At 39.4% G+C, this 15,273-nt stretch overlaps 1 protein-coding gene across 2 annotated transcripts in view; it reads right to left on the minus strand.

Annotated features, from left to right (window-relative positions):
- The window catches only part of LOC140728383 (uncharacterized), a 120,355-nt gene that overhangs the window by 63,738 nt on the left and 41,344 nt on the right, over positions 1-15,273 (minus strand). The window contains exons 3-7 of one of the 2 annotated variants that reach the window (XM_073047009.1): positions 12,336-12,359; positions 10,374-10,472; positions 6,711-6,800; positions 6,546-6,590; positions 3,046-3,099 (exon numbers count right to left, since the gene is read on the minus strand). In XM_073047009.1, the coding sequence (XP_072903110.1) occupies positions 3,046-3,099; positions 6,546-6,590; positions 6,711-6,800; positions 10,374-10,472; positions 12,336-12,359 (312 nt within the window). The remainder of the gene's footprint in view (positions 1-3,045; positions 3,100-6,545; positions 6,591-6,710; positions 6,801-10,373; positions 10,473-12,335; positions 12,360-15,273) is intronic. The other variant, XM_073047010.1, reaches the window with a different exon arrangement.

Here is a 15,273-nt window from a genome sequence, read left to right on the forward strand (position 1 = left end):
TTTCTGAAAGTCTTGATGAAATTCAGAAATTGAACAACAAATTAAAAACTAAATCTGTCATGGAGGGTTTAAAAAAAATTAGAATAAGTGGGACTTGAAAGGGAAAATCTCAATAAACCATTGTGTTTTCTAAATTATATCAGGATCCTCAGAGTATGTTTAACTATTAAATTATCAATTAGTTTACTTACAAATAAAGGAAGTGAGGAACAGTTATATTTTTAATATCCTACCCATAACTGAAGGACATAAAAAAGATGGAAATTGAATAAATTGCCTAATACTTACTTTTTCATGATCAACTACATGAGTATATTTGAATACATGACAAATATTATGTTCATGACAATTACATTTAAATCCAAAGAAACACACACAAAATGTTGCAGGAACTTATCAGGTCAGGCAGCATCAATGTAAAAGAGTAAACAGCTGATGTTTCAGGCCGAGACCCTTCAACAGGACTGGAAAGAAAGAGAAGTCAGAGCAAGAAAGTAGGGGATGGGAAGAAGAGGTTTAAGGATAAAGGGCTGGAGAAGATGATAACTGATAGGAGAGGATAGAAGACTATGGAAGAAAGGAAAGGAGGAGGAGGAGGAGAACTGGGGGGAGGGAAGGGTGCTAAAAAGGTAAGGAGGTAAGGTGAGAAAGGGGAACAGGAATGGGGAATGGTGAAGGAAGAGCAATTACTGTAAGTTTGAGAATCCAGCTTATTAGCAGAAGAAGCAAGGGACCAAATATCAAGTCTTCCTCAGATCTACTGCACAAAAATTTCCAGTGAATAGTATTTCCTCAGTGTCCATTTTATTTTGATCTTTTATACTGAGACAATTTTTCTTTCGCTACGTCAGATAAAACACACAAATCTATGGAAAGAGAAACAGGGTTAATGATTTAGGTTGAAGACCCTATGTCAGGTCTGTGGTAAATGAAATAATTAACACCTTGGATCCGGGAGTCTTTGTCAAAACTGGGAAAAAGAAATTCTGACCTACACAGAATTCTATCTAAATGACTCAACCTGATTTGTCAGCTATTCATTTCCCTCCACAGATGCTGCCAGGGGGCCATGAGTAAATAACTCAGAGTAGAGTGGAGTGGAAGATTGATTTGGCAGGCAATTGTAAATTCAGCATCATCCCCTGTGGACTTCCTAAAGGCACTTCCCAAAGAAGTCACCCTGTTTATGTTGATTCCTGCAGAGACAACCATATTGACTTCAGCTCAGTTTTACTTGCTGCTTTCTCTTGGTGCACATGAATTTTTTATCATTTTGAACAGTCTATTGTGTACAAGTTGGTCAACTTTGTGCAGACTACATTAAATGCATCATCATCTTAGGTCTTCCTTGTGTAATGCCCTGGTTCGTATTTTTACTGTAATGCTGTATGTATTTCATTTTGGCAGCTCTGATACATTTTGTTTCAAGACAACAAGAAAACAAGAACAGCTTGTTTTCAGCTTGCTCCACTTTCAGCTTGTTTGGGTTATTGCTGAAGATAAGAGATGAGGAGAAATGTGTGCCATCCAATTAGGATGGTTAACTTAATGGGAGGTTTCTCTGGTGAGGGACACTAAGGTTTGGCTTAAGGCTTTTATTTGAGAATAGATGAAGAGGGAAGATGCAGGAGAAAAGCTGTCGTAGGATTTGACCTGGAGCGGGACTGTGATTCGACAAAGCCAGGGGTGATTATCAATTGAGGATCAGCGACTATGGAAACACTGTGAGCTCCAACCAACTGTGCACATTAGACTGTTTCATTAAAATGGCACTTTTTTTTTGTTCTTTTCTTTACTAACTGTTTAGTTAAATTAAGAACCATAAAAATAATCTTTTAATTATATGTGGTGTACTATCTGGTATTTTGTGGCACTAATTTGCTATAGGGTAGCGAGTTACACAGCATCCACAGCCACAGGGGTTTGGGGTGGGAGGGCGCCTCAGTCTCAGGAGTCTGGCGGGGCCGAAGGTTGTCTTAGGCAGCCAAGGAAAGCAGAGTGTTTCACTTGTCTCTTTAGTCTGACACAATCCTTCCTTAATAAACAGTATTAGCTGTGTTTTTCTAAAAACATTTAAACTGTCCTTTCTCAATTATTTATCCTAATTGTCCTTATTAATCTGATAAGCTTATGAATTATCCCTTTCTCCCTTCTTTGGTAGTTGTGATCTTGCCCTGTTGCCAAGGAAAATGGGGAAATGGTAGAGCCGGTGCTGCTTTCTTCCCATTTCTTTTTAGAACCTGAGATAGATTTTGTCTTATACAACATAACAAATTTTTAAAATGATGAATTCTAGATATATTCCACATAAATTTACCACTCTTTTCTTCCAGAACAGAAATATGACTTAATAATTATTAACTGAGGCATATTTGTGCTTTAGTGCTCTACAAATGCATATTGTTTTCCTTTTATTACTACTCCAAGTAAATGTTGCTGTTTCACATGCATATTGATACAAATAGTACATGGCTTAAGTTTCATTCGGACTTGTGAACACTTTGGGTCAGGATTCAATCTCCTCAATGTCAGCTCTTCTGCAGCCCATTCCATAAGCATAAAAACTCCAAAAAAGTTGGAGTCAAGTAACATAAAGTATAGAATTTCTTCTTCATTAATCAAAGTGTACAATTTTGTCTGCCATAAATTTTCACCATTAAATCCTAAAAATAACTTCATATTAAACCCATGTATAACAGTATCCCTTTTGTTGTGCTCTTGTAAATCAGTTAAAGGTAAATCATTATGTTAGATATTTGCTCACACACAGACGTTGGTCTATCATATATCAAGGCTGATGACAGGAATGTTTAAATCTTGCTGATGTGGGTTTCATTTGAAAATCAGAAATTTAACCTAAAAACTTTAAAGGGTCATCATTTTCATGAGTACATAAACAAGCCGGGAATACAGAGAAGCAAAAGCAAGAAGAAATGAAACAAGTAAGCAAATTGTTTGAGGAATTCAGCAAGTTAGGTAGCAACTGTAGAGGAAATGTAATAGACTTTTCCTTCTTCAGAATACCATTTTCTTAATGATACTCACCCTAGGACCAGGAGGTCCGGTCTCACCTGTTCCCCCTGGGTAACCTGCTGGACCCTAAGTGCAATCATAATGTACATAATGTGATATAAACAATAAATTTCATGTTTCAGAATATAATTGTTTTTTATAATTCAGTTAAAAGCTTATAATTTTTATTGAATCTTGAATTCCTCAAAAGCAAACAGTCATAAAATAGGACGTATTTTGATGAGCTTGAAAGTAAAAACCTCAAAATTTACAATGTCAGAAAAAGCTGTTTCATCCAAAAATTGCAATGCAGACATTTATCATAAAGTGCAAATATACACTGCAACCTGTGGATAATTAAAACGTAATAGTTATTCAACAATGTGATCATACATGGTAATATGTAGTATGATTTATGGGGCATTACATTTTCCCTGTATGGGAGGTTTATCTTATTACCACAGTAAATAAGATTTCCAGCTTTTGTTAGGATAAAATTATCTTAGCCAGTAAACTCTAGAGAACCACTGATGACTTCTGTCTCATTCACCAACTCACCTCTGAATCTCATCCCTGAAAAATAGGCTATAGAAGTGAGAGACAAGCTGGAGATTAGATCCCAGTACAAAAGTACTGAGGCAAGATGCCAGGCACAGTTTGCTGAGAGATGTCACTCTTGTTTCTGATTGGGAGGTTGTGACCTCACAGCATAAATTTACAGACTTGAACATAACATAAAATTTACATCTATGAGAGTGCTTTATCTTCAAGATGACTTATATTGAAGAACTTTCTGCTCTCTCATGTGGACTTGAACAATATTGTAAAGATATTACTGGAAACAAATTCTTAGGAGTAGGATATATGAGCATTTGGAAACCCATGGAATAATTAGGGAGGGCCAGCATGGCTTTGTAAGTGGCAGGCCATGCCTTACCAACTTGATTGAATTTATTGACAATATGATGATAGAGATTGATGAGAATAGGGCAGTCTACATCAATTTTAGTAAGGTGTTTGACAATGATCCTCATGAGAGGCAAATCCAGAAGATTGAGGCATGGGATCCATGGCAAAATTGCTATATGGATTCAGAACTGCATAGAAAACAGAGAGTAGTGGCTGAAAAGACTTGTATGGGCTGTAAGTCTGTAATTAATGCAGTTCTGCAGGGATCTGTGTGGGGACCTCTGCATATAAATCACCTGGACGAAAATGTAGATGGGTGGGTTAGTAAATCTGCTGATGATACCAAGATTGGTGGACTGTAGAAGACTGACAAAGAATACAGCATGATATAGATCAGTTGCAGATGTGGGCAGAGAAATGACAGATGGAGTTTAACCCAGATAAATGTGAGATGTTGCACCTCGGTAGAGCAAATGCAAGGAGACAGTACACTGTTAAGGGCAAGATCATTAACAGTGTTGCTGAGCAGAGAGATCTTGGGGTCCAAGTTCATAGATCCTTGAAAGTGGCTACACAGGTCGACAAGGTGGTCAAGAAGGCTTATGGAACGTATGATTTTATTAGTCAAGGCACTGAGTGCAAAAGTCAGCAGGTTATGTTGAAACTTTATAAAACTCTGGTTGGGCCACATCTGGAGTATTGCATACATTTCTGGCTGCCTCAGTATAGGAAGGATGCTGAGGCTTTAGAGAGAGTGCAGAAGAGGTTTACCAGGATGCTGAAGGGTTTAGAGGGCACATACTATCAAAACACACTGAGTAAACTTGGGTTGTTTTCTCTGGAGTGCTGGAGGCTGAGGGGAGATCTGATAAGGGTTTACAAGATTATGAGAGGCCTAGATAGAGTGGATGGAGAGTATCTGGTTCCCAGGGCTAAAATCCTTAATACCAGAGGGTATGCATTGAAGGTGAGAGGGAGTAGGTTTAAATGGGATGTAGGAGTAAGTTTTTTACTCAGAGAATTGTGGATGCCTGGAATGTGCTGCCTTGTATGGTGTTAAGAGGCAAATTCATTGGAGACTTTCAAGAAATGTTTGGATAGGCACATGGGTGTAAGAGAAATGGAGGGATATGGACATAGTGTAGGTCGGAGGGATTAGTTTTTGGGTGCTCTTGACTTTCTTTTTACCTGGATGGCACAAAATTGTGGACCAAATGGCCTTTTGCTGTGCTGTATTCTTCTATGTTCTAATATCATTGCACCATTAGAAAATCAGTTTTGGTGAGCCAGTTGTGTTTGAGAATCCTGAAAGTACTATCTATTCCATTCTCTCATAACAGTTTTAAAAATTTTACAATATGTAATTTGCCTGTCATGCTTTACATTTGGAATGGATGCTCACAGATTCGTCAACAGAGTAGAAATGTAAATCAAGGCATTGAAAGGGAATGTGGGATACTTGCTATTATTGGCTGAGGCTTGGAATACAACAGGGCAGCCATTGTAAGAACTGTATACCTTATACCTCAACTGGAGCACTTCATGCATTTAGAGTTGCCACAGCAAGGACATCATAGGATTGGAGAAGGTAAAAACGATTTTATGAAGATCTTGCCACAGGTAAAGAATTGTCAGTGTATGGAAAGGTTGGTTAGGCTGGAATTGTTTTCTTTTGAGCAATGGAGACTGAGGGGATATCTAATCAAGGGGTATAAATTTCTGAGGACCAGATAGAGTGAATAGGAAGGCTGTATTTTCCTTAGTACAAATCAAATATTTGAAGCCATCGGATCCTGTTAGTAATTGGTGAATTTAAAAGAGTTAAGGTAATAAATTTTCACCCAAGAATATTGCAAGTCTGGAATGGATTGTCCAACAGAGTAATAGAGTACAAAAGCTTCACCACATTTCAAAACTTCTTGTGCAAGTAGCTAAGTTGCCATAGAATTATGAAATTAAGGTTGGCTTTCCCGGGTACAAAGGTCTAAATCAATTCCTACTTTGCTGTATTTCTGTTATATCTCAATTCAACCAGTAGTGATATTCTAAAATACATCACTAGCCATGGATCTTGGTTCATACTGTGGGATTCTGAACCATAGATAAATTCCTTATGCACTTTAAATATTTTACATTTAGAGAAGAACATACAAAACACATACATATACATAGAGTTACATTGGGTTTATTAGTAATAGGGACAAAATACTTTCTATTCATGCCCAGCACCTTTAATTCTCAAATAGTAAAACCCTGAACGAATGGTATTTCCTTCCATATAGTTAGTTTGTAACCTTATCTTATTGAAACCATTATTTTCAAATGCATAAAAGGCCTTTATTACAAACATAAATTGCATTATAGGAGGCTAGGAATTGTCAGGTTCTGAATCTCTTTAATCTATCAATTTATATCACATGACTGATTGCTACACAGTGAACAGTCCAGGTTGTGGAAGTGTTAAGAAACCGGCTTTTAAGTCATTGACAACTGTTTCTAGAATTACTTGCTTTCTTCAGTGATACATTTGGTTTGAAGTACAGTATTGTCAACCTTAGTGTGAAAAGCATCAAAATACAGTAAAGTAAATACAAATACTAAATACAGTATAAGCAGCTACTTACAGATGGTCCAGGGGGGCCAACTGGACCTCTAAGTCCTGGAGGACCCTAAATTATAAAGAATTATAAGTTGTTATACTGAAATTAAAGCAGAATATCTGTGACTTATTTTGATGCATGCAGAATCCAGTGATTTAAACAGAAGTAGAATGACAAGAATCAACTCACTTGGACTGTTCTAGGTTCTACTATTGATCCGTAGCCGCTTTTCTTGCCACCATATCCATATCCATATCCATATTTACCTTGATATACAGCCTGCAATAAAGAATACATCTGAATGCTCTTCATAGGCCAAAACTTATAAACTTGAGAACATTAAAACAATCAAATTAACTTAAATAACTATTTTGTTCAATCAAAATTGTCTTAAAATCTGCCAAGTATGTTCCCAAGCCCAGCTGCGAAAGGGGGTTGGGCATGGGGCTAGCATCCCCATCCTGTAACGCCCCAGAGCTACAGAAATGCCAACAGAAGCTCCGAAGATCTCATTCCTAGAAGCAGATTTTTGCCCAGAAGATAAAGAAGGGCAACACCCGGGGATGACTTGAAAGACTGGCCCAGGGCAGAGGACTCTGGCAAGCTGCTATTAGTGACCTATGCCCAGTAAGGGTGATGGGCATAAGTAAGTAAATTTGTCTTACTCCCTGGAGGAATAACACCATGACAATAATCTTACAAACTACATTTTCCTCAGAAAAGACAATGGCTATCTATCAGTTTCAATGTAAAGCATTTTGACCATTTTAGATTGTCAATGAAAATTGTGGTGTGGATTGGCCTCAATGCAATTATACATATGGTAAAGCATTACTATGTGTTTAGAATTATGGCATCATAAAACTTTGAAAAATCTGAAATTTATTAGAACTTATTTATATCTCATTGAAATAATAAAAATATAACCATATTATTGACTGATACCTTCTTTAAGATCTTAAAGCACAAACTAACGGAGATGGGAGTAGACTCTCACATGGTGGATTGGATAGTGGACTACTTGACAGATAGACCTCAGTATGTGCGGTTGGGAGACTGTAGGTCTGACACAGTGGTCAGCAGCACAGGAGCGCCACAGGGAACCGTACTCTCTCCGGTCCTGTTCACCCTGTACACATCTGACTTCCAATATAACTCGGAGTCCTGCCATGTGCAGAAGTTCGCTGATGACACGGCCATAGTGGGGTGTGTCAGGAATGGACAGGAGGAGGAGTATAGGAAACTGATACAGGACTTTGTGATATGGTGCAACTCAAACTACCTGCGTCTCAATGTCACCAAGACCAAGGAAATGGTGGTGGACTTTAGGAGATCTAGGCCTCATATGGAGCCAGTGATCATTAATGGAGAATGTGTGGAGCAGGTTAAGACCTACAAGTATCTGGGAGTACAGTTGGACGAGAAGCTAGACTGGACTGCCAACACAGATGCCTTGTGCAGGAAGGCACAGAGTCGACTGTACTTCCTTAGAAGGTTGGCGTCATTCAATGTCTGCAGTGAGATGCTGAAGATGTTCTATAGGTCAGTTGTTGAGAGCACCCTCTTCTTTGTGGTGGCGTGTTGGGGAGGAAGCATTAAGAAGAAGGACGCCTCACGTCTTAATAAGCTGATAAGGAAGGCGGGCTCTGTCGTGGGCAAAGTACTGGAGAGTTTAACATCGGTAGCTGAGCGAAGGACGCTGAGTAGGCTACGGTCAATTATGGAAAACCCTGAACATCCTCTACATAGCACCATCCAGAGACAGAGAAGCAGTTTCAGCGACAGGTTACTGTCGATGCAATGCTCCTCAGACAGGATGAAGAGGTCAATACTCCCCAATGCCATTAGGCTTTACAATTCAACTGCCAGGACTTAAGAACTTTTTTTTAAAGCTATTATTAATGCTTTTTGAGTTAGTGATTTAGATGCATATCATATTATTACTGAGTTAAGTATTGTATGTAATGAGTTTTTGCTACAACAAGTGTATGGGACATTGGAAAAAATGTTGAATTTCCCCATGGGGATGAATAAAGTATCTATCTATCTATCTATCTATCTATCTATCTATCTATCTTCTAATTGTCAAAAGATAAGAGGAACTGAGCAGGCAAACAAAAAATTGCTGAGGTATATTACCAAGGTATCATCCAACAGAGGTTATTCCGATTTTACAGATATCATTGGTGTTGAATATTATGGCATCAAAACAAAACAGGTCAATTGAAAGGATCAGATTAACAAGTACTGTCAGAATATGGAACTATAGCACCTAACCTTCTGGTGCAGGATAAACACAACAATATATACAAGATCATTTTACTTCATTTAGTAGCAAAGAATTTCAGGAGCGCCCTGCACAGATAATTCTAAATTGTACAGTTATTGTCACTGATTTGATGAAGAAATGTCATTACCTTTTAAAGTTTAAGAAAAATTGTTGTGCAGGTGCCAGCAATTCACCCGCTGTAGGCATGAAAAGGAAACGGGGAGACTGTAAGGTGAAGGGGAAAATCAGGCATGGAGGGGTTGGGTAAGGAGGAGGGGAATAGAACAGGTAGCACGGTACTGTAGTGGTTAGCACTATGTTTTACAGTACCAGCAACCCGGGTTCAATTCCCACTGCTGCCAGTAAGGAGTTTGTACATTCTCCCCATGACTGCATGAGTTTCCTCCTGTTTCCTCCCACAGTCCGAAGACGTACCAGTTGGTAGGGTAATTGGTCATTGTAAGTTGTCCTGTGATTGGTCTAGGATTGAATTGGGGGATTTCTTGGCGGCACAGCTTGAAGGGCCGGAAGGGCCTACTCCATGCTAAATCTCAATAAATAAATAAGAGAAGGAAAAAGGTGAGAGGGGGTGGAAGTGTGGACAGAGGGAGACAGGAGGATGGGGAGGAGAGATCACCAAACAGGAGGAAGAAGATGAAGAGGAAAGAGGGAAAAGAAAGGGTGCAAATGAGAAAAAAAACAGAAGTTGAGGGAGTGCTGATGGAATTGGGAAATCATTGGAAGGGAGTATGTAGCAGGTGAGAAAAGCAGGAGGAAAGCAGACATTGCATTTAGGCTCCGCAGCCCACCCAGTAGATCTATTGAAGAGTCTAATCAGTAGTGTATAACAAGTGTTACTCCCATCATGAACATACTTTTGAGAGCGACTGAAATAGTAAAATTTACCAGCACTGGGCATTTTGTCTACATATGGAGAAGTGAACAATTGATCTGCTACACCTGACATGTGATGCACAAGCCTTAAAGATAATGAAGTGCATTTGCTGCTCATCCTCAGAGAGATTGAGGTGCTCATGGGGTCAGATGTGTTGACATCTCAATACCAGATCATCCTGAATTTCCATCATTCAGACAGAAGTCCAGGACATACAGATTTATGAATGGTTAATCGCCAGCTTATCGCTTTAACAGGTTCACCCTCTTGGAAGCTGTCAGGAGACAGAAGCTGTCCTGACAGCTGTCAGGGTACTGATTGTGTATGATCAGCCATGATCACAGTGAATGGCTGTGCTGGCTAGAAGGGCCGAATGGCCTACTCCTGCATCTATTGTCTATTGTCTATTGACTATCAGTCTACTGGTCTGCTCAATGCAGCCCATTGAATTAAACTACCAAATGCAGCTTATAACTCAGCATATCACGTTATATATGCCTTTCATTCCATTTTTTTCATTGGAATATGATGTTGATTTGGATTGAGTGTTCAGTATCTGCATAACAATAATCAGGACATACATAAAATGGCCTTTAAAATTGTTACCTCTGATCGTGTAAGCAATAAACTTTATTTCAGGCAGCACAATAAAAACTTCAACCTGGCGGTAGGGAAATGGTCAACTTACTCCTCCACCATTCACTACTGGAAGTCCGGGAGGGCCAGGAGGTCCGGGAGGGCCAGGGTGCCCATCTCTTCCAGGTGGACCAGGTGGACCAGGTGGACCCTTGTAAGTAAAATGAGTATTTACAATCAAATATTTTTTAAAAGACATCCATGGCATTCAGATATTAATTTTGTATTTCCAAGCTTGAAGAGATATTTTTATTTATTCGTGGGATGTGGACGTTGTTGGCAAAGCCAATATTAATTGCCCAGCCCACTGTACTATGGCTCCCCTCTTTGCAATCCGTGCTACAAAAGCGCTTACACCCTGTTATGGGATAAGGAGTGCCAATATTTAGAAACAGTGATAAAAAGGGAAGTAACATGTTGCCCAGTCATGATGGTGTGCAACTTGTGGAGGAATTTGCGGATGTAGCACACTATGCGCCAGGTACCTTTGCCCTTTCAGGTGTCAGATGTGGCAAGTTTGGAGTGTATGTTTATGACAAGTGATGTACACATATGCCAAGACAACAAGATTCTGCTCCATAAGTCAGTGTGGCGTGTGATAGCTGTCCCATGTTAGAGACTACACATGGTGAAATTCCGCTACTCAAGTTCAAGTATAATTATTATTCAACCATACATGAATATAGTTAAACAAACCAACATTCCTGCAGGGCCAAGGTGCAAAATGTATTACCAACAGCATATGGTACATTGCACATGGCACATAAAGCATATATGATTACAATATCAGAAAAAAAAGGTCATGAAGAAAAAAAATATATAGCCCAAGTCCCTGAGTGGCATGGCATGTAGATTGATGGCAAGTTGTCCTGGTCCAGCTTGCCCTTCCTTCAAGTGAACGCTGGAGAGCAGCACTGACGAGGGTCCTGCCCCAATCCACAGACATATCTGCTCCCTCCAACACTGCCTCCAGCATCTCCTCCCCCTGGATGGCTGAAGAGGCAATCCCGCAGCATGAGGGTTAAGTCTTCACCACAACTGAGGCAAGGGAGTTCCCTTGCCGTGGGTCTTCACAATGAAGCAGTGCACTGGACATGCAGTATACTATTGTACATTACCAATGTCTAACAAGGTCTTGCAATCACGATACAAACACCCAAGACAATCACTTGCACTGCAAACCACCTTGGCAAAACAATACTATGTAACAAGTCCAGGCAATGACACAACAACGGTACGCAATACGTCCAGCTCCATCACCATCGAGCAACTCGCTAATGTGATAGTCCTGTAGTATGTAATGTCCTTAGAATCAAGCAGTATCTTACAATTGTATAAAAGACATAAAGGATGAACAATTACACCTTTAATTGGACCGTGGTTGCATTCAAGTACACTGTCATCTTACCAATGTGAAGCAGGACAGAAAAGTTCAGGCTCTTAGTTGGACCTAATGTTCTATAGCAACAGACTTGGCAACCCCAAAGCAAACAATTTCCTTGAAAGAGTATGCAATCTTTATATGGACACAATTAGAATGTAGTTATGTAAATTGAATCATTTTGAAAGCTTTGCATTGATCCCTTACAAAGCCTCAACACTGGAAATCAGTTAGCTTTACAAATTACATTTTATTATCAAAATTGCTATTAAATTGTAAACCACCTTTTATTAAAAAAATTAACTAATTCCTTTCTTGATGAGATTATCTGAGATTTTGCATATAATTTAATTGTTCTGAAGATGTTCATGTTTACAACCACCATCCTGTCATAAAGTCCAAATGGCAATATTGTTTGATGGTTCAGTTTTATCAGGGGGAGGGGTAGTATCAACTATAAATGAGTAGGATGTATAACAGCTATGCATACAATATAACCCTTTTATGTTTGCTATTAGACAAAGAAATTAAAAAGGTATATGACAATTCATGATAACTTCACTATTAAAAATTAAGATCGGACAAACATCAAAAGCTGTTTGTTTTATTTTAAATTTAAAGGTTTGTACTTACTGGATACCCGCCATTTACTCCATTCTATAATGTAGAAAAATACATTTTACTAATAAGAAGTGTCATAAAAATTACAAAATACACCAATATAATATGTGAGCAATATTGTTATATGAGCATCATTGTTATATGAAAACATAAAACACCTGGTATTAGAAGATAACAGCAAAATAGGATGATTTATTGCAGGAATTATTGTACTCATCCAGTGTAGATTTGGATTTGTAGAAAATTCAGTTTATCAACTCAAATCTTATAAAACTGTGTTATATTATTTCATTTTCCCAATACAGTGTTTTAAAAGTTCTTTCTGTAAAGTTATACAGGCAAAATCACTTTTTGGAAAATTCATCCTCTGAAGTATTACTGGTCTCAAGCAAGAAAATCATTTTCTGAATTGATAAAAATATTTAAAATAATGTTAAGGTGTAATTGCAGATGGTCTAACATTTTCTGATAGTGCGTTCACTCTTTAACCAATGTGCAGCTCATGGTCAATGCATAGTACTGTACTAAAGTCTTAGGTCCCCTAGATTTTTCATATGGTTTCAGATGCAATGGCCTCTATGGAGCCCTGATCTGAACAACATGAGGCTGCCTGGGGTTATCTGGAGAGACAGAAGCTAGCGAGACAGAAGAACAGTGGCAAGTTCTACAAGATTCTAGGAACAACCTACCAGTCGATTTTCTTATAAAACTGCCTGCTTGTACCTAAGAGAATTGATGCAGTTTTAAAGTGAAAGAGTGGACATAGAAAATATTGGTTTGATTTAGTTTTTTTTAACTGGTTACTGCTATTTATAGTAATATTTTTTGATATTTACAAGCTGTTCACTTCATTATTTTGGAAAGCATCTTCACTTTACAGAATTATTTTGCACGTGTTTAAGACTTTTGCATGGTACTATATATGACATGATTGATCCTTTATCCAAAAGGACAGAAGTGACCTGGTATTGGATCTTGGATCACATCTACATTCAGATGATAAACTGCTAAAAGCCTTCAGGTAAATAAGGAATAGTGGTGCTCTGAAACATGTGGAGGCCCTGGATATATAGAAAATTACTACTGGAGCTTCTGTGTAGGTTCACGAAAATCTTCACTGTAAAGTAAACGGTCTGAATACAAAAATAGCCTAACCAGTTTCTGCAATGATGGACATTGCATGAAATGATACTACATATATTGGACATTTCAGAAATCTGATCATTTTTAAAAACACTTCAAGACTCAAAACATGTCATTACAATTAGAGGTACTGTGGCGACCCACTTCCCAGCGCACTCGAACCGGCTCACAAATCGGCGCGCGCCGGCATTGAGGCCAGTCCCAAAAAGGGCGCCGTCTGCTTCACCAGCGAGGGGAAAAGCCCACGCGCGGGACGGGACTGTGAATACGCGCCCCCTACAGCATTCCCACCCGGGGAGGGCGGGATCAGGAAGGCTTTAAAGTGAGGCCGCGAAGTTCGAATAAATCTCTTTTGCAACTGCAGTTCATGGACTACGTGTCGTTATTTCAGCACTGCGTGTAGCACACCGCTACAATTGGTGACCTCGACATGACCCAATCGTAGCGGTGTGCTACACGCAGTGCTGAAAAAACGACACGTAGTCAATGAACTGCAGTTGCAAAAGAGATTTATTCGAACTTAGCGGCCTCGCTTTAAAGCCTTCCTGATCCCGCCCTCCCCGGGCGGGAATGCTGTAGGGGGCGCGTATTCACAGTCCCGTCCCACGCGTGGGCTTTTCCCCTCGCTGGTGAAGCAGACGGCGCCCTTTTTGGGACTGGCCTCAATGCCGGCGCGCGCCGATTTGTGAGCCGGTTCGAGTGAGCTGGGAAGTGGGTCGCCACAGTACATTCAATAGGAAATACTCCAAGCCATTTAGAAAACATGCATAAAAGTCAAGAACATAGAACAATACAGCACAATGCAGGCACCAGACATTATGCCGACCTTTTAACCTACACTAACCCCTCCCTCACACATAGCCCTCCATTTTTCTATCACCCAACAAACAGTCTCTAAAGTGTCTCTAATCTCTCTGTCTCTGGCAGGAGTTCTACACACCCACCACTTTCTGTTTAATAAACTCACCTCTGATATCCCTCTTATATTTTCCTCCAGTCACCTCAAAAGTATGCCCCTTCATGATAGTCATTTCTGCCCTAGGAAAGATCTCTGGCTATCCATTTGATCTATGCCGCTGACCATCTTATACACGTCTATCAAGTCATTCTTATCCTCTTTCATCCCATGAGCATAGACTGAGTGAGTGAGATCTTTTGTCTATGGAATGGAGGAGGATGAGAAGTGATTTGATAGAAGCATATAGTACAATAAGAGGCATTGATAGAGTGGACAACCAGTACCTTTATCGCAGGGTGGAAATGGTTAATGGAGCATGAAAGGGCATACTTTTAAGATGCGTGCAGAAAATAGAAGATGGTATGTTTGAGGTAGGTATGTGTCTGAAAATCACTGCCGGGGCAGTGGTACAGGCAGATACATTAGACAGATTTAAAAGATGCTTAAGTAGGCACACGGATGAAGGAAAAATGGAGGACTACGTGGGAGGGAAGCGGTAGATCTTGATCTTGGAGTAGGTTTAAAGGTCTTCACAACATCGTGGGCCAAGAGGATTGCACTGTGCTATACTGTTCTATATACATCACTGAAAGTATTAGATTTTATGTACCTTTTAAAATTAAATCACCTGCCTGAATTCATTTGTAGTCTTTTACACAGCTGAAACAACATTGCCTCAGGGATAGTTATCTATGAATCTATGAGGCAATGTGTGTCATGTTTTGGAACTCCAAAACATAAAAAAACTAATTGAAAGAAAAACAAGGGAGACAGGAATGTTGAGTTTAACTTCATTTTTTACTTTAAGCAAAGTGTGCATGCATCGCACAGCAGCATGACAACAAATGC

The sequence above is a fragment of the Hemitrygon akajei genome, chromosome 5 (assembly GCF_048418815.1).
Source record: "Hemitrygon akajei chromosome 5, sHemAka1.3, whole genome shotgun sequence".
In the NCBI taxonomy this organism is placed as follows: Eukaryota; Metazoa; Chordata; class Chondrichthyes; order Myliobatiformes; family Dasyatidae; genus Hemitrygon; species Hemitrygon akajei.